Here is a 20,689-nt window from a genome sequence, read left to right as displayed (position 1 = left end):
GTTGTATTCAACTGATAACAGTGAGAGGAGGCGGAGGCTGATGGGACTACTAAAATCAGCCTACACCTGCTGCCACTAATAACAGCCTAAAAATAGGCCACAGCTACCCTGAAAAGGCACATCTATTAGATTTGCCTGACTCTTCCCACTTGCCCTGTGGCAGTGGCAAGTAGGCTAATATTTGTGGGGTTGAGGTCTCCTTTGTATTGTCTGATAAATGCTCACGGTCATCTGTGGTGAACTCACTTAGCTGAACTAAGTAACTTTTCTCACAGTACTGAGGTTACCACAGTTCAGCCCGGATGGGAGCGCGGCATCAGTGACCGGCCGTAACCTTTATGACGTCACCATTGGTCACTGATGCTGAGCTTACAGCAGCTCATTCATCTTGGCACCCTCCAGGTTGAAAACTATTAATCCCTAGACATGAATTACAGCATTTAACACGCGCTTCTGACAAGCATGCCGGAAATCCGCCCATCAGTGACCCCCGTCACAGTGATAGCGGGTCACCGATGGGTTGGCATGACAACCAGAGGACTCCTGCAGACCTCTATGGTTGTCACTGCCGGATTGCTATGAGCACCGCCCAGTGGTCGTAACTAGTGATTAGCGAGTGTACTCGTTGCTCGGGTGACCAAGTATTTATGACTGCTAGGAGATTTAGTTTTCATCGCAGCAGCTGAATGAGATATACATCTCCCTGATCGTTAAATGGTGCAGCGAGGAAAAAAAAAAACCAAAAAAAACAAAAAACGCCAGAATATTTATATTTTAAAATGCAATTATGGACGATCAAAAGACCATATCTGCATCAAAATAGTATTATTAAAAACATCAGCTTGGCGAGCAAAAAATAAGCCTTCACCCAACCTCAGATCACGAAAAATGGAGACGTTATGGGTGTTGGCACAATTTTTATTTATTTTTTGTTAACAAAGTTTGGAAATTTCGTTCTCCACTTAGATGAAAAAAAAACCCAAAAAAACTAGACATGTTTGGTGTCTATGAACTCGTAATGACCTGGAGAATCATAATGGCAGGTCAGTTGTAGCATTTAGTGAACATAGTAAAAAAGTAAAAAAACAAAAAAAACAAACTGTGGGATTCCACTTTTATTGCAATTTCAGCGCACTGAATTTTTTCCACGTTTTCCAGTAAATGATATGTTGAAACCAATGGCGTCGGTCAAATGTACAACGTAGAAAAGATGCAGCACTCACCCATGAGCTGTGTAAACGAAGTCCTTTATTAACCCATAGTAGGTCTGTGGACAAAGTTCCTGGGACAGGCAGGTGCAGAAGGAATGCAGGTGCAGAAGGAATGCGGGGAAGGACGACGGCCGTTTCGCATGAAAGACGCTTCTACGGGTCCATCTATGGGAGGCGTCCGAGAACCCTGCCCCAAGCGAAATGTATACTGAGGCGGGCTACCGCACTAGCCATTGACAACTTGTAGTGAGTCCCGCCTGGGTCAGAACCCAGGATTCCACGGGACCCCTGTGATCTAGTGACAAAACGGACCCTGGAGAGCAGATCTGGATGATTCAACAATCGTCAGAAAAAAAGACGGCGACGAATTGTACTAGTTCCGCAAACACCTGACGTGGTCAGTCCGGATCGCCCAGAATCACTGGGATCCTTTCCATACCTAAAGGCTCTCGGAAGGAGCGGAAGAGGGAAACGGAACCAACACCAGGGAGAACCAGAGCATGCACTGCGATGGATTTGGAGTCTCGAGATCGAACTATGAACTCGAGAACTTTGGCACTCAGTCTGGAAGCCATATGATCTACCTCCGGAGATCCCCAGTGAAGTCAGATTTGTTGGAGGACTTCTGGATGGAGTTCCCACTCACCTGAGGCGAGACCCAGGCAGCTGAGGAAGCCTGCCGCCCAGTTTTCTTGCACCGTCAAGATCACCAAGTGTCCATCGGGGAATGTGAGAGGCCTAAGCTATGGTCGCCCGGCTGCAGGTACCCCCTTGACGATTGATGTACGCCATGGCCTTGGCATTATTTGATACACTTACACTGTAGTGTGACCGACAGGAGACAGTAACAGACTGCTGTGAGGCTATCTCTCGGATCTCCAAAAAACAGATTGGGGAGTTCCCGAGTTGACCGGCGGCATAGAACAGTATGGTGACACTCCCCAGCCCAAAAGACTGGAATCGGTAGTCACTATTAAACCGGAAGAAAGGGTCTCCAATGGTTGAGGGAGGATCTCAGAAACCTGACTGACCCGCAGAGACAATAGGAGCGAAGGGGAACTACTTCCATTACTGCCATCATTTTCTCCCGAATCTTCATAGCAAACTGGATGGGATGAGGGGACGAGGACCAAGATCATCAACAAAAGGGAAATCTATTGGGCCGGAAATGGGGAAGACTTAAAGTTTATCCGCCAGGCCAGGCGAGAAAGGGTATCGAAAGTGATACAGACGGACTCAGCGCAGTACTGAAAGGACGGTCCCTTACTAGAAAGTCGCCTAGATAGGGCAGGATGGCCATTCCCCAAGAGTGTAAGATGGATACGACAGCCATCATGGCCCTTGATAATACTCAGAGTGGAAGCAAAACCTAAAAAGTCAAAGCCGTGAACTAAAATGCTGTTCCTGAATGTTAAAGCACAGGATTTTTTTTTTTTTTTTTTTTAAATCGAGGGGAAAAAAAAAAATCAAGTGGAAGTAAACAGCCCGAATAACAATGGATGCTAGTAACTCCATCTTTTCCCATTGAGGTAATGACCGAACGGAAGGACTCCATCCGAAAACAGCAGGCCTTGACAAACTTGTTAGAAGTTTGAGGTCCAGGATCGATCAAACTTTTCCCATCCTTTTAATAGGAACCTAGATTCCAGAGACCTAGCCTGTGTAGGACAACCTGTCCACTGCTGGGTCTATAGGACACTTGCGACCCTAGTTCCTGCATGGGGAACGTAACTGACCACCCTGGTAAGAGGGTGATGTCAGCAGGTTATTGGACGCAGAGTCTGCTTTCCATCTTCTGAGTCACAATGCCCTTTTGAATGTAATGGCATTTGCTGCTGACAGCGCCGCGTAACTAGCCACGTCCAAAGATGCGTGAACGACAGTCTCTCGCTTGAGAGATTTGATTGGCCAGCTGTACTGCCTCCGCTAAATCGAAGTAGTTAAGGTCTCCGATCAGGAGCCCATTACATTAGCACTTCATGAAGGGTAGAGAGGTTACCCAGAGAAAACTGCCAGGCGGTAGAAAGCGCAGCTGTATCCAGCAGGCCAGGATAAATTATCTCTTGCTGTCGCTGCTGTCTTTGGACTGTGTAGGGTTAAAGTGATGAACCCTTGATCCACCATCCCCTTAACAGGGAAGAGGAGAGGGACTGTCCGCCTAATGAATCATTCGCTCAAGCAGTGGTGATGCAGTGGGGGCTGCTCAGATGCCAAAAGGAGTGCCTCTGTACACCCACTGAGTTCAGGCCCCTGGGTGGACAGGACTGGTTGTCCGGCATTAGGACTGGCTGCAGACAAGGATACATGGAGGCGACACTCCATGTGCTCGTCTGTTGATGGTGTGAGGAGATCGATGCCTTTTTTAAGGGACCTGTCGCCTCTATAAAAAACAGCCCAGGCATGGCATCCTACATAGCTGAAGAGGATATGGGGGCGCTGCCAATCCATGCGCATGAATGTTGATGGTGTGGGGAGATTGGTGCCCTTTAAGGGACCAGTCACCTCAGAAAATCAGCCCAAGCATGGCATCCAATGTAGTGCATCGCTTATCCGGACACCTGTCTGGGTGACTGGCAAATGTTCTAAGAGAGAATTTAGTCATTTGAAGGACAGTGTGATCCGGATCACAATCGGAGTCCTCGTCAACCTACAGAGTGTGGATGACTGCTTTAATAAGTAAATCCTGTTCGCTAGAGCGGTGCTCGCAGATGCCGAGAAACATGATAGCTCAGTAGACGTACTACATGTCCATTTTCCAGATGCCTGCACGTATCTGGAATGCATGCGGCCCCTGCTAGCCGACGGCCCTCTTGTAGGAGAGGATCCATCTACCTCAGTGATGGGATCAGCGATCCATGGAGGGATCCAATCGCTTTGGAGAATCCATTGACAGTGGCAAAGCCCGCATAGGGGGACTACCGTAAGTACCCTGGACTCAGTGACAGTGGAGAGCTCCTGAGTGTATTAGGGGTCGCAGGCTTGCAGCCTAAAACGGGCCGAAGCTGGGAACTAAATTACCAGCTCGGACCCGAACCCCATTCACTTGAATCGGGGGCCCGACAATACAGTGTTTGACACGCTGTCATATGAATGACAGCGCAGCAAACACCGCTTCTGATCGGTGGTGAAGCCATCCCCGCTGGTCAGAGAGTCGCAGTTCCCAAGCGGTCAAAAAGCCAGTGGGAGCGCTCAGCTGTTTACCTCCGGTCACTGGTGTCAGCTGATGGGATTACTGCTCCCATCCGACACCTACAGCAGGTAATAACAGTGAGAGCAGTAGTGGATGATCTTCTTTCTTTTTTTTTTTTTATACAGCGCTAACATTTTGCAGCGCTTTACAGTTTTGCACACATTATCAACGCTGTCCCTGCTGAGGCCCACAATCTAAATTCCCTATCAGTATGTCTTTGGAATGTGAGAGGAAACCGGAGTACCCGGAGGGAACCGACGCAAACACGGGGAGAACATACAAACTCTTTGCAGATGTTGTCCTTGGTGGGGTTTGAACCCAGGACTCCAGCGCTGCAAGGCTGCAGTGCTATCCACTGAGCCACTGTGCTGCCCCTCATAAAAAGTAGTATTCCCCCACATATGGGGTTATCAGCGTACTCAGGAGAAATTGCACCATACAATTTGGGCAATTTCTCCTGTCACCCTTATGAAAATGCTAAATTTGGGCCCAATATAACTTTTTTGTGGGGAAAATGGAATTTTATTTACACGTCTCAACATTATAAACTTCTGTGAAGCACCGGAGGGTTCAAGATGCTCACCACACATCTAAATGCATTCGTTGAGGGGTCTAGTTTCCAAAATGGGGTCAATTGTTTGGGGTTTCCACTGTTTAGGTACATCAGGGGCTAGCCAAATGGGACATAACATCCGCTAACGATTCTAGGCAATTTTACCTTCAAAAAGCCAAACGACGGTCCTTCCCTCCCAAGCCATGCGGCCAAACATATGGGGTATCGGTATACTCAGGAGAAATTGTATGGTGCCAATTCTCTTGTTACCCTTATGAAAATGCAACATTTGGGGTTAAATGCGATTTTTTTTTATTTTCACGGCTCGACATTGGGTTGAATGTGCTCACCACATCTATATTAGTGATGAGCGAATATACTCATTGCGCGGGTCTCCCTGAGCACGCTTGGGTGATCTCCGAGTATCTGGATGTGCTTGGAGATACAGTTTTCCACGCCTCAGCTGCATGACTTATAGCTGCTAGACAGGCTGAAAACATGTGAGGAATGCCTGTTTGTTAGGGCATTTCCACATGTATTCAGCCTGTCTAGCAGCCGTAAATCATGCAGTTGAGGCGACGAAAACTAAATCTCCGAGCAGCCCAAAATACTCGGAGGTCACCCGAGCAACAATGCTATTCGCTCATCACTAATCTAGATTAGTTCCCTGAAGGGGACTAGTTTCCCTGTTGAGGCCAGTTTCACATGTCTGTTTATTTCTAGTACCGGAAAAACGGTATCGGAGATTTCCATGTCCGTGTGTATAATACTTGCGGCACACGTGTGGCATCCGTGTGCCGTATCAGCACCACACGGAAGGCCGCCAGAGATGAAACGCTACAGTAAGATAGAGTGCTTCGGTGGAATTAGGCGTTATACACTTCCTTTTTTATTTAAAAATAAAAGACTTTATTCTGGCTGTGTCTTTACCATGTAACTATAGGATTAGTAATGGATAGGCGTTTTATAGACGCTTCTCCATTACTAAGCTGTGGGCTTGATGTCACCTGAAAATACAAAGGTGATATCAACCCCACAAATATGAACCCTACTTGCCACCAATATAGGGCAAGTGGGAAGAGCCATGCAAAGAACCAGAATTGACAGATCTAATAGATGTGCCTTTTCTGGGCAGCTGCAGGCAGCTATTTTTAGGCTAGGGAAGGGGGGCAATATCAATGGCCCCTTACCAGCCTGAGAATACCAGCCCCCAGCTGTCTGCTTTAGCGAGGCTGGTTGTCACCATTATTTTTAATTATTTAATTTATTTATAGTCAACCAATTAAAAATAAATAAATAAAATACATGGGCACCCCGGGGGGACCCAGCATTTTAATTAATTTATTCAGTTGTAAAGCAGGCGGTGGGTGAGAAATACCCCCATAATCCACTCCTACTGTTACTGTTATTAACGGTAGCATGTGTAGGTTGATTGGAGTAATAGTCCCAAAAGCTCCCACCTGCTGTCATTGTTCTGACTTGAATATAACTCATCATTCTCCTACGTTCGCACCGATCGCCGGCAAAGCAGGGGAGAATGATAAGAGCCGTCTTCAGCACCTGGAGCCGAGGAACAGCGTTTACTGTAGCGCTTCTTTCCTGCTGGCTGATGTGTGTCACACGGATTACATTCTCTGTGTGCACATGTGCGGAACATTTTACGTCCCGTGCGGACGGTAAAAAAAATACACGGACAGCACAGTCTGTGATAACACACTGTCATGTGCACACAAAAAATTCATTAGAATGGGTCGACAAGTGCCAGTATCCCCGGTACATGTGACAACTCACCACACATACCGGAGACACGGATGTGTGAAAAAGGCATGAGGCACATCAGAGGCTCTCCAAACACGACATGGAGTCTGCCAATTGTTCCACCAAATAAACGCAAGCCAGAATGAAGACATTTTACCACCATCATGAAGTACAATATGCCACGAAACCCCAATTCTCCCCCCCCCACACACACACACACACACACACACACACACACACACACACACACACACACACACACACAATCTCAGAATCACTAGGATCCATTGAAGCGTTCCAGAGATATTACCTCAAAGTGACAGTGGTCAGAATTGTAAAAATTGGCCTGGTCATTAACGTGCAAACCACCTTCGGGGGTGAAGGGGTTAAAAAACAGGGTGGCATACTGCTTCATTTGCCTTGTTTAGTGACTATACAACCACTCCAGTGGTCTGGTGACAAGAAAAGCATGTCAAAGAAAACAACAAATGTCATGCTCTTCTAAACAGCTGAATCACAGGCTACAGCGATCCAATTGCTTCCAGAACCAGCTCAGATCTCCGGACCATTCAGCACCAGTTCTATAGGGGTACAGGAAAGTGTTTGCATGCTACAGCTTATTTTAAAAAAGGACTGTCAGCAGAGACCAACTGTTCAAACCATGTCCCAGGCACAGAGTCCACCTTTGGCAAGGCCAAACAGCTGAGTGCATCTTCCCAACTACTTGTGCGCTTCCATCTTCTATTTTGAATTACTCGTCTCTGGCTCTACATAGGAAAATCTGTCAGATTGAAAACAAGTAGATGGGAAGGTGTAGTTAAAGGATTGGCCCCGCCACGATGCACAGAGCACCTGTACTTGGTTTGAACAGTCACGCTTTGCTAACAGACTCCCTTTTAAGCTCAACCATGGTTTGAAAAGGTGTCAATTAAAGAGGAGAAAGAAAGTCATAAAATCTAGGTTTTGTAAAATGGAGACTTTGACATTTACCTTGGGTTTTTTTTTGTCCAAGCACTTCTGGACACGTTGGTTTAGAGATTTAGGAGAGGATCCATTCTGTTCAGGAGATCTGCAAAAGATGATTAAAAAGGCGCTTATATATAACGAGAATCTAGGTACATGGCTGGTTCATTCCAGTTTAATATATCAATCTTGATATTGGCACAGTCATGTCCTTTGTATACATATTTGAAAAGATATTTAGCACTTTTTATTGAAGCACATATCTCAACATTGATATGGCAATTGTACTTGAGTAATAAATAAGGGTTGTATGGAACTACCCATCTAGTGTCGATTTCTCGCTTTCCTCGTCTGGTTTTCCCAGTATTGCGTCGACGGTACTGTGGATAACCATCAACATTGGGGTTTATCTCTGTATTAAATTCCTTTGGGAATTTTTTTGCACATTGACCATCTGTCATGTATATTTGCTGTCTCATTTGGGATTTCAGCAGAGACCAATTTGTCAATTATTTATGTGTCCCTCGGTTTATCTTCCTTTCCGATGATTAAGAGCATGTGAGCGTGTGGTAGTCCACGCTTTTGAAATTCTATTACATGCAAATAGGCAACTACACGGCCAAAAATGTGTTTTTTTCAAAATCTCGTTAAGCACGGCTTGGAGTTTGATTTTAAATACTCGTCCAACCAAATGTCGTCTGAACTCTGGCCTTTGCCATGGTTGTAAGTTTTCAGTAATTTCTTTCCACTTTGGGTTACAGGTCATCGTAACAAAAAGATCTGGCTTTCCGGACAATTGTCCTGGCGTCTTGATAATTTTGCTGCATAGCTCTTGGGCTTCCAATGAAAGTGGATGGTAAAATTACTGGTGTCCCAGCTTTTAGCCCTTGGTGTAATGCAGCATTATGGATGTGATCCCTATCGCCGGCATAACTGTCGACGTGTAATGCCTTTTGTTTTTTATATATTTGATCCTGTCGGATTCAATTTTGATGTAACTCAACGATAAATTGTTGCTTCAACTTCCCAGCATTTAAAAGGGGATTGAACTCATCACGAATGGCAAGCCTGTATGCATAGTACTGCAACAGGGTGATTTTTTTCTTGTCGATTTTGATCCACTGGTATGGACGGTAAATGAATGTCACCAATTACTTGATGTTGCACACTTAAGGCAGTTGGAGTTGTGAAATTTATTGTCCATCCACTGTCCCCATATGGGAATAGAAGTGGATATGTCATTGCATCACACTTTCTGTGAAGAAAGCTGATTTGAACAGTTTGGTTTTCACCTTTGAGGTGAACTCTGATGTCCCTATTAAATGGGGGTTCACCCATTGCAGTTTGATAAATTATAGCTACTTCATTGCACCTTGGTGTATTGTAGCTCCTCTGGTCATCGTTGTAGTCATTAATAATTGACATTGTTATTTCGAGTGGATTGCGATTTCATCATTGTGAAGGCTCTTGCGAGTGAGTTAATTGCTTTCATTTTCTCTCCAAGAGATGATAGCAGTGCTGGGAGGCACTTTTTATTTGATTGACTTCTTGTACTTAATGCTTCTTCACTGTCCAAGATATAAATCTGGGCAAACTTGGGAGGACTACCCACAGCGGGATGCAATGGGGCAGTTCTGTGGTAAATTTGTCCATGAATTCGAAGACAGCATGGACCATGCCCAGGTGGCGGCACTACTTGTGCTCCCATTGATGCCAAAGCAAGCAAGCTATTGTATTGCCTTATATTAGCCATAAAGTTATTGAAGTGCCGATGCTCTCCTTTTACCAACTTGACTAATTGATCATCCATACGAATGGGACGTAATTGGATGCGCCCTCTCGCAGCAGGAAGGGAATGTTTTGTCCTGCGCCATTTCGTCTTTGAAATTTTTAGATTGGCAGAACTGACATCAAAATGTCAGTTTGCCAGCATAGTGCTCTTCAATACGGGTCTCATCAATTTGCTTGAGAAGTCCTCTAGCGGCAAATGTATCTTGTCGTCGTCGAGTGGCTTTTGCATTTTGGACACGTATTCTATCTTGTTCTCTTTTTTGTGAAATATGTGTATCACTTTAGATGCTCTACGTGATTGAGTTACTTCATTCGTTTCTCTGGTTCTGGCCGCCCCCCCTGTCGGGCGACATCATCAGTTCTTCGACAATTTTGTTCATCTTCTGTTTCAATAAGATGCAGGTTACGCATCCGTATGCGATTCGCTTCTCTACATGCAGCAGCGCGCTCAATTTGATCCATCTTTGCAATCTTGCCTCACAGGCTAGCATTTAAAAAAGGCTTATTCCTTAACATGCCACAAGGGGGAGCTCCTCTCCTTAGGTATCCATGGTTACGCCCAACTGTGGATGACTCATTGTGCACAGACACGCCCAAATTTGGTATATTGAAAAAAAAACAACAAAAAACACACACACACACACACACACACGCATACATATACATACATATATACATACATACACACAGTAGCAGCATGACAAAGAAAAACCTTACAGTCTACCATTATGGACACTGCAGTAAGCGCAACATTGAAATTCAATAGTGAGCATTTCCACACAATAATAAAGTAAATAAGACTTATTACCTAAAGAGTGACAAAAGAGAAACTGCTCCAAAGAGGGCATTCTCTACATCCGCACATAATAGATCCGCTTTGTTTTTGGTGGGAGGGGAAGCGGCTTCTTCATCCAAAAGTATTAGCAGTGTTTTTATGGTCTGTCTGCCACATAACGCTGTGCCACGGTTTATTGCATGAATTTTAGGCTGTAAATATAAAGTACAAAAGCAGTAACCTCCTACTGGAACCAAGAGAAAAGAAACGTCATACATACTATTTACATTTATTATCTTTGCACAGCCAAACCTTACTAAAAGGTTATACTCAAAACAAATGCAGGTTTACTCACATACATATGACACCCCCTCCCCCCAAAAAAATTAACTAGATATTGATCACATCTGGCTTACCCGTGATGGACTGATGCCTGTGGAGCTCTCACTCTCAGTGGATAAATTAAGAAGGTTTTTAATCCTTAAATCCAGTTCTTGTGCCACTTCTATTACAGCCTCGCTAAACGGATCCCCGCTGCCTCTTCCTTTTATCAGCTGCATCTTTATTGCCGATAGTATTCGCTCCCCAGCATTTCTAAGAAAAAAAAAAAAAAAAAGTAGGCAACTTCAGTTATTTAAGTTGCATTTTATTGCGTCACATTTCACAGATTGCTTTTATTTAGCAAACGGTTAGCAAGAAAGTTTATCAGAGCTTAGCAAGAAGACTTGCAAGACTGTAGGTCTAGTGGCCTCCAGATGAGAGCTCTGCGAACATCCTCCTACTTGCCGTCATCCACAGCGCCGTCTTATTAGTACGCTCGACATAAGTGTGGGGCGATGAATGCATGTTGCTGCGCCTACTAAATCCGAATAAGTGCAGGGGATACGGGCAGGTAGGATAGGTTCTCAAGGTTCTGGGCCTATGAACTGTGACTTTATGAAGCTCCCAACTACCATTACTCTTCTGGACCATCTGATGAGACTAGTACAGTTTTGCTTTTAAATCCTCATTAACTATTGCTTGATAACCAGGAGCGTAATAATCACAGTCGTAAAGTGTGATCTTTGCGACCATGATGGTGCCAGTGTGGGAGGGTGGCACCGGTGCCTATTTCAGCTGAATGAGCATTAGAGTACCCACCAGGTCTCTACACTGCAATAAACACCACTGGCCAATCAGAAGCCAGCAGTGGACATAGTCATGCTTAAAGCGAGAGCATTATGTGCTGTAAAAGAGCATTAGAAAGGACATTACACAAGGAGAGGTCCTTTAGTTTAGGATGGGGTAAGGGGAGGTTATTACAGAAGGAGGCCGGGATAGGGGACATCACAGGAAGCGTGAACACCTCTTTATAGGATCTAGAGCGCTTCTAAGTTCCAGACATCTGACCAACATGAATGTTGGGGCCCAGCAGACTCGAGACATCACGGTTGATAACCCAGAAAAGCATTAAATAAATAGAATCCGACACTCTAATAGGGGGGTTGTGTTGAAATCAATGAAACATTATATGGTCCAAACCGTTTACAATACGTGACGTTTGGGTCTTACATAAACCTTAACATACACTGTAGAAGTAAATGACAGTCACATTTAGAAAAATTAAAATACAAATAAACAAAAAAAAAACAAAACAGGAAAAACAGACATGCTGTTCAGAGGCAAATGCTATACAGAACTATATGCATGTACGCAAGACACAGCGGACAAACCAACAGATAAAATCACCAAAACCAGTGTAGCATTAGGAATCCTCTTCAGCACACCATGCCATTGATCCTGCTCAGGGTAATCAGTGCAGTGCCTTATACACTAATGCTACACTCGTTCTGGCACTTTATCCGCTGTTTCTTACGTATATGTATATAGTTTTCCAGAAAAGCATTTGCCTCTGAACACCATGATGTCGGTTTATCCTATGTTCTGTTTTTCTTTTCTATTTTGTAGTTGTTATTTTTTTTTTAAATGTGACTTCTACAGTGTATGATTGAAAAAGGTTTATGCAAGACTGAAACGTCAAGTATTGTACACAGTTTGGACCACAGAATACATTTTTCATCCGACACAAACACAACGTCCATTCGAGTGCAGGATTCTTTCCATTTATGGGTTTGGGTTGGGACCCCATCAGAGCACCGACCTATCCAGGAGGGCCGTATTCCTACTAACCCAGAAAAGACCACCACCATACAAAGCTCGAAAACCAGAAGGTGTGGATGGAGCAAGGTCAGAACTACCTAGTTAGGTTTATTAGAAAACGGAGCTACTCTTAAGGCCCTTACTCAGCCATGCTGAATTTTGCAAAACAGATCTGGACAGAAAAAAAAATAAAATTAACATTTTCTTAGATGCATAAATCAGACAAAACCATCAAATGGCTGAACAGTTCAGAAGTGCATATTCTCTGAAAGCAATCCTCTGCTGGAAAAAGAATAAAGTACTTTATTAAAAAAAACAAGGATATGGGCAATTTCCAAGGGCCTGTTAAAATATAAAACAGATCCATAATTACAATTCCAAAAAACGGAAAGAATTTGACATTTTCAACTAGTCTGGACAACACTTCAGTGCAATCTCAAAAACAGAGCAAAGATTATACATGATGCAGATTAAAAAGTATAGGACAAATGCTTATGTGGAACTCTGGTGGCTGCCTAATTGTGCACCCAAGTATCAAAGATAAGAAACAGCAGGAAGTGCAGCTCTGAATTCTCTGTAATCTGCCTTTCTCAATGTATTAGAGGGGTATTGCTTAACCCCTTTCCGGCACAAGAGGTCTCATTTTAGGTCCCAGAGTATGGACCGAGCTCAGGAGCAGAATGTACAGGTGGCATCTACAGCAGCCGGCACACCGAGAATATTAAGCAATCAGGCATTTAAATATGGAGCACTAATAAAAGTTGCGCTTCATATACTCTAGATTTTTCATGTATCACCTTTTTTTTTTTTTTTATTAAAGTTTATTAAAAGGAAAACAAATTGGGACAGTAAAATGTATCCTAAGTTAGTGTGGATATAGCTCCGTCTCTGCATATCGACACGCAAACTAGCTATTAGTGGCATCCATAGGGATTGATAAACCCTATAATGAAATGGCAAGAAAAGGAGTAAGAACTGAACCAAGTTGGCAGATGAGGGGGGTGCCAGTACAGGGGCAGCATTGCTGCAGCCAGGCATGTCCTCTGAAAGCCGGAGGAGTGACTGCTCCAGTAAGGAGGGAAATAGGAGAGCATGGCAGGCCAGACAGGTGCTGGTAGTGGGGGACTCAATTATTAGGGGAACAGATAGGGCAATCTGTCACAAAGACAGGGATCGTCGGATGGTGTGCTGCCTACCTGGCGCTCGAGTCCGACACATCGCTGATCGGGTGGACAGATTACTGGGAGGGGCTGGTGAGGACCCAGCGGTCATGGTGCACATTGGCACAAATGACAAAGTTAGAGGTAGGTGGAAGGTCCTTAAAGATGATTTCAGGGAATTAGGCTGCAAGCAGAAAGCAAGGACCTCCAACGTGGTATTTTCCGAAATACTGCCTGTACCACGTGCCACGCCAGAGAGGCAACGGGAGATTAGGGAGGTTAATAAGTGGCTCAAGAATTGGTGTAGGAAGGAGGGGTTTGAGTTCCTGCAGAACTGGGCCGACTTCTCAGTTGGCTACAGGCTCTACGCTAGGGATGGGCTGCACCTCAATGGGGAAGGTGCAGCTGTGCTGGGGGAGAAAATGGCTAGAAGGTTGGAGGAGTGTTTAAACTAGGGATTAGGGGGAGGGTGTTCAAGTTATAGGAGGGGAAGATAGTGCAGATAGAGACCTGGGCACAAATAAGGAAGTTGGGGGTGGCGGTGGCATGGGGGGGTGGGGTTAGAACAGTTAATAATTTAAGAAAGAAGAGAGGTACAGAGAGGAACATCAAGTGCATGTATACTAATGCCAGAAGCCTCGCCAACAAAATGGACGAATTAGAACTAATGTTGTTGGAACATAATTATGACATGGTGGGGATATCTGAAACATGGCTGGATGAGAGCCATGACTGGGCTGTTAACTTGCAGGGCTATAGCCTGTTCAGAAATGACCGTACAGATAAGCGAGGGGGAAGTGTGGGTCTATATGTAAAATCATCCTTAAAACCCATCCGGCGTGATAATATAGGTGAATTTAATGAAAATGTAGAGTCCTTGTGGGTGGAGATAAGGGGAGGAGGAAAAAATAATAAATTACTGATAGGGGTTTGTTATAAATCTCCAAAAATAATGGAAGCAATGGAGAATATCCTTGTAAAGCAAATAGATGAAGCTGCGACTCAAGGAGAAGTCATTATTATGGGGGACTTCAACTACCCTGAAATAGATTGGGGAACAGAAACCTGCAGTTCCAGTAAAGGTAATCGGTTTTTGACAACTATGAGAGACAATTACCTTTCACAACTGGTTCAGGACCCAACAAGGAGGGGCGGCACTGCTAGACCTAATATTAACCAACAGGCCAGACCGCATATCAAATATAAGGGTTGGGTGTCACTTGGGGAATAGTGATCACAAAATAATAAGTTTTTATGTCTCCTTTAATAAGATGGGTAGTAGGTGGGTTACACGGACACTAAACTTCAGGAGGGCAAATTTCCAACGGATGAGAGATGATCTTGGTGCAATTAATTGGGACGATATCCTGAGACATAAAAGTACACAAAGAAAATGGGAGACGTTTATTAGCATCCTGGATAGGACCTGTGCACAGTATATACCGTATGGGAATAAACATACTAGAAATAGGAGGAAACCAATATGGCTAAATAGAGCTGTAAGGGGCGCAATAAGTGACAACAAGAAAGCATTTAGAGAATTAAAGGAAGTAGGTAGTGAGGAGGCATTAAATAAATACAGAAAATTAAATAAATTCTGTAAAAAGCAAATCAAGGCAGCAAAGATTGAGACAGAGAGACTCATTGCCAGAGAGAGAGCAAAAATAATCCCAAAATATTCTTCAACTATATAAATAGTAAGAAACTAAAAAATGACAGTGTTGGCCTCCTTAAAAATAGTCTGGGTGAAATGGTGGATGAGGATGAGGAAAAAGCCAATATGCTAAATGACTTTTTTTCATCAGTATTTACAAAAGAAAATCCCATGGCAGACAAAATGACTAGTGATAAAAATTCCCCATTAAATGTCACCTGCTTAACCCAGCAGGAAGTACAGCGGCGTCTAAAAATAACTAAAATTGACAAATCTCCGGGCCCGGATGGGATACACCCCCGAGTACTGCAGGAACTAAGTACAGTCATTGATAGGCCATTATTTTTAATCTTTAAAGACTCCATAATAACAGGGTCTGTACCACAGGACTGGCGTATAGCAAATGTGGTGCCAATATTCAAAAAAGGGGCAAAAACTGAACTCGGTAATTATAGGCCAGTAAGCTTAACCTCTACTGTGGGTAAAATCCTGGAGGGCATTCTAAGGGATGCTATACTGGAGTATCTGGAGAGGAATAACCTCATGACCCAGTATCAGCACGGGTTTACTAGGGACCGCTCATGTCAGACTAATTTGATCAGCTTCTATGAAGAGGTAAGTTCCGGACTGGACCAAGGGAACCCAGTTGACGTAGTGTATATGGACTCTTCCAAAGCTTTTGATACGGTGCCACACAAAAGGTTGTTACATAAAATCAGAGTAATGGGGATAGGGGAAAATATGTGTAAGTGGGTTGAGAGCTGGCTCAGGGATAGGAAACAAAGGGTGGTTATTAATGGAGCACACTCGGACTGGGTCGCGGTTAGCAGTGGGGTACCACAGGGGTCAGTATTGGGCCCTCTTCTTTTTAACATATTTATTAATGACCTTGTAGGGGGCATTTAGAGTAGAATTTCAATATTTGCAGATGACACTAAACTCTGCAGGGTAATCAATACAGGGGAGGACAATTTTATATTACAGGATGATTTATGTAAACTAGAAGCTTGGGCTGATAAATGGCAAATGAGCTTTAATGGGGATTAATGTAAGGTCATGCACTTGGGTAGAAGTAATAAGATGTATAACTATGTGCTTAATTCTAAAACTCTGGGCAAAACCGTCAATGAAAAAGACCTGGGTATATGGGTGGATGACAAACTCATATTCAGTGGCCAGTGTCAGGCAGCTGCTACAAAGGCAAATAAAATAATGGGATGTATTAAAAGAGGCATAGATGCTCATGAGGAGAACATAATTTTACCTCTATACAAGTCACTAGTTCGACCACACTTAGAATACTGTGCACAGTTCTGGTCTCCGATGTATAAGAAAGACATAGCTGAACTGGAGCGGGTGCAGAGAAGAGCGACCAAGGTTATTAGAGGACTGGGGGGGTCTGCAATACCAAGATAGGTTATTACACTTGGGGCTATTTAGTTTGGAAAAACGAAGACTAAGGGGTGATCTTATTTTAATGTATAAATATATGAGGGGACAGTACAAAGACCTTTCTGATGATCTTTTTAATCATAGACCTGAGACAGGGACAAGGGGGCATCCTCTACGTTTGGAGGAAAGAAGGTTTAAGCATAATAACAGACGCGGATTCTTTACTGTAAGAGCAGTGAGACTATGGAACTCTCTGCCGTATGATGTTGTAATGAGTGATTCATTAATTAAATTTAAGAGGGGACTGGATACCTTTCTGGAAAAGTATAATGTTACAGGGTATATACACTAGATTCCTTGATGAGGCGTTGATCCAGGGAACTAGTCTGATTGCCGCATGTGGAGTCGGGAAGGAATTTTTTTCCCCATGGTGGAGTTACTCTTTGCCACATGGTTTTTTTTTGCCTTCCTCTGGATCAACATGTTAGGGCATGTTAGGTTAGGCTATGGGTTGAACTAGATGGACTTCCAGTCTTCCTTCAACCTTAATAACTATGTAACTATGTAAGAGGCTAAGTGCACACGTTGCAGAACTGCCGTGGACATTTCCGCGGCTATTCTGCAACTCCTGCTGCGGGTATATCGCATGCGGAATTGGCATGCGTATTCCCGCTAAACACTAGCGTTTTACAAGCGTAATTAGCTTGCAGAATGCTAGCGTTTTCCAAGTGATCTGTAGCATTGCTTGGAAAACTGATTGACAGGTTGGTCACACTTGTCAAACATAGTGTTTGACAAGTGTGACCAACTTTTTACTATTGATGCTGCCTATGCAGCATCAATAGTAAAAAGATAGAACGTCAAAAATAATAAAAAAAAAAAATTGTGATATTCTCACCTTCCGGCGTCCCCGGCAGCCTTCCCACTCCTCGTGATGCTCCGGTCCCAATAATGCATTGGCGGCAAAAACTCCAGATGACGTAGCGGTCTCGCGAGACCGCTATGTCATCACAGGTCATTTTCGCAATGCATTATTGGGAAAGGAAGCATCGCGAGGAGCGGGAAGGTGAGAATATCATGATTTTTTATTTTTTAACAATTATATGGTTCCCAGGGACTGGAGGAGAGGAGTCTCCTCTCCTCCACCCTGGGTACCAACCGCACATGATCCGCTTATTTCCCGCATGGTGGACATAGCAACATGCGGAAAGTAAGGGGATCAATGCATTCCTATGTGTGTGGAATCCCCGCGATTCTGCACAAAGAATGAACATGCTGCGTATTTTTCCGGAATGCGATTCCGCCGCGGAAAAAAACGTAACATGTGCACAAAAATTTGCAGATTGCACTCTAATAATAGGATGCTTAATGTACGCTTTTTTTTGCGGTTTTATCACGTTTTTTATCGCGAAAAAAAAACACGCGAAAAATCCTGAACATGTGCACACAGCTAGAAGATCGGAAGAAGAGCGAGGAAGGAAGGTGTGCAGAAGCCATTTTAGTCCAGTTTTAGGAAAGCGGGAGGAACTCAAAAATAGAGAGATGAAAAATCCCTAAAATATTGGAAAAATACTGCAGACAGCAATTGGCTCGCTACTCATTTTCAGTGCTGCTGTTGTATGGCTGAACACAGGGATTCTGTTGATGGGAGAATCTGGTAACATTCTGGCTCCTAGCAGCGATATGATCGAGCCATCATCTCTCCTGCATTTAATTAAAATTAAACTTTTTTCCCCATAAAATGCTGCAGACTGCAAAAAAAAAAAAAAAAAAAAAGTTTATAAAAACTAGGAGAAAAACAAACAAGTTTCCCTAAAATCCTGACATTTAACTGCAATGCACTAAGCATGCATGTCAGATTTTTTTTTTTTTTCCTGCACATCTGTTTTACTAGTCAACTTTTACATCTGTGCAAGCCCACTTTTACCCACTTGTTTTCCCCTCCATTGTTATCTTCACTAGCTTTGTGGGCTACATTAGTTTTTTACAATAATAATGACGATATGTGCCGGCATTTGTTCTGTATATTTTATCTATTCTGCATAGATCTGTTCATTTCACATCTCAAGTCTATCATCATTCGTTATTATGCATTCACAATAATGTGTGTTATATACGGTACGTATGCATTGTATATGTCTCATGCATGTTCATTTGCACCCTCTTCCCTCCTGGTCCTTTCTGGACCATCATGTGTGCACTACGTCACTTTACAAGACCCAATAAACATTATCTTTACCTTTTGCATTTTTTTGGCACTTAATCTCATTGTATGCTCAGACTTTTATGCATTCCTTTTATTGGGTCACATTCACCACACCTTCACACCATTTTTGACTTCACATTTGTTTCTTTCCACACCTTCATTTTTTTCACATTCCATACCACTTCACACCTCTGCTCTTTTATTCTGCTTTTTTTTTTTTAGTTACAGATTTTTTGTATCTATATTCATGGTTTGTTTTATTTTTCAATTTGTAATCTTTTTACATTACACACTCAGTTTTACATTTTCTTCATCTTTACTTTCCAGGATGTCCCTCCTGACAGCACCATGGAGAACATCCTCCTCCTCCTTGCAGGGACAGGAAGCACACGAGAGGTTAAAAGGTCCCGTCCCACCCCCTTTCCCTCTGTTTTTCCTGTCCGTGAATGGAGGGACACACGAGAAGAGCTGCGCAAGCTTACCGGGCTCAGGGGGATCGTGCGGCCTGCCAATACCCTTCCCTGTTGTGAACTCTGTTCTCGAACTCCCTCCTGTGGTCAGGAATGGTATTTCTGGGAGATCTGTCCGTGGGTTCCCTCTGGTGGCTGAAAGTGGAGCTGCTGGTCTTGAAGTGGCTTCCTCAGCTGCATTGTTTAGGACTGGGCTGGTTCCTCTATTTAACTCTGCTCAGATCGTTACTTGATGCCAGCTGTCAATGTATCAGTACTGGTTCAGATCTCACTTGGATCTCCTGATGACCTGTCTACTTCAACAGAAGCTAAGTCCCTGCTAAGCTCATTTGTTGTTCATTTGTGTGCTGAATATATTTTTGCGTACCTGCTAAGTTTCTGTCCAGCTGGTTATCATGATATTGTCTCGCTAGCTGGAAGCTCTGGGTTGCAGAGAGGCACCACCGCACCGTGAGTCGGTGCGGGGGTTTTTTGCTCAGTCTGCGTGGCTTTTTGTAGTTTTTGTGCTGACCGCAAAGATCCCTTTATCTATCTTCTGGCTATTTAGTAAGTCTGGCCTCCTTTGCTGAAACCTGTCTCATTTCTGTGTTTGTGCCTTCCTCTTAACTCACAGTCAATATATGTGGGGGGCTGCCCTTTTCCTTTGGGGAATTTCTCTGAGGCAAGGTGAGGCTATATTTCTCTTTAGGGGTAGTTACCTCTCAGGCTGTGAAGAGTCGTCTAGGCAGAGTCAGGCACGATCCACGGCTAATTCTAGTGTGTGTGATAATAGGATTAGGGTTGCGGTCAGCAGAGCTCCCACTTCCCAGAGCTCGCTCTATTTTGGCAGTTTGACTATCAGGTCATTCCAGGTGCTCCTAACCACCAGGTCCATAACACTTCCCCCTGTCAAGAGGCCCAGGGCTGAAACTTCTCAGCGGGGAGTCCCTCTGCCCCAAAGGCCAGGAGCAGGACCTGGTGGGAGGCTCTCAGCTCAGGACTGCGGTGGATCTCTGGGGTCCGGCGGCTGCTCCAAAGGATTGAATGCCGGCTCCCCTCAGGCAGCTGGACTTCCGGAGAGGGGCGCCGTTTCCTCGCTGTAGAATGCAGATTCACCCGAGACAGGCGGTGAGCAGCTTTGGGGTCTTGGAGGGGAGCGCGTCATTTCCGGTAACGTCACTTCCGGTGAAGTCACTAAGGCGGGCAGAGTGTGCGCTCCAGCGGTGGAAAACAGAGTGGACGCTTCTGGTACAGCATCCAGCGTCGCACCGCCGTGATTCTTGACTGCAAAACAGGCTCCTAGGCAGCGGAGACATCCATGGAAGGGGACATGCTGAAGGAAGGAGGGGTAAGTGCGCCTGGCGCAGACCACCCTCAGCTCGCATCGGCCTTAGGCAGTAATAGGCTAAAAGCTTCCTATCTTATGCCATTTAGGATAAGGGAACCCC

At 44.2% G+C, this 20,689-nt stretch overlaps 1 protein-coding gene across 3 annotated transcripts in view; it reads right to left on the bottom strand.

Annotated features, from left to right (window-relative positions):
* PARPBP (PARP1 binding protein) overlaps positions 1 to 20,689 on the bottom strand; it is a 60,327-nt gene that overhangs the window by 3,756 nt on the left and 35,882 nt on the right. For all 3 annotated transcript variants that reach the window (XM_077265619.1, XM_077265620.1, XM_077265617.1), the window contains exons 7-9: positions 10,658 to 10,835; positions 10,275 to 10,453; positions 7,703 to 7,781 (exon numbers count right to left, since the gene is read on the bottom strand). In XM_077265619.1, the coding sequence (XP_077121734.1) occupies positions 7,703 to 7,781; positions 10,275 to 10,453; positions 10,658 to 10,835 (436 nt within the window). The remainder of the gene's footprint in view (positions 1 to 7,702; positions 7,782 to 10,274; positions 10,454 to 10,657; positions 10,836 to 20,689) is intronic.

Source organism: Ranitomeya variabilis, chromosome 5, assembly GCF_051348905.1.
Source record: "Ranitomeya variabilis isolate aRanVar5 chromosome 5, aRanVar5.hap1, whole genome shotgun sequence".
NCBI classification, from domain to species: Eukaryota; Metazoa; Chordata; class Amphibia; order Anura; family Dendrobatidae; genus Ranitomeya; species Ranitomeya variabilis.
The sequence above is the reverse complement of the archived record's forward strand: the minus strand, read 5'-3'. Positions and strand labels throughout refer to the sequence as shown.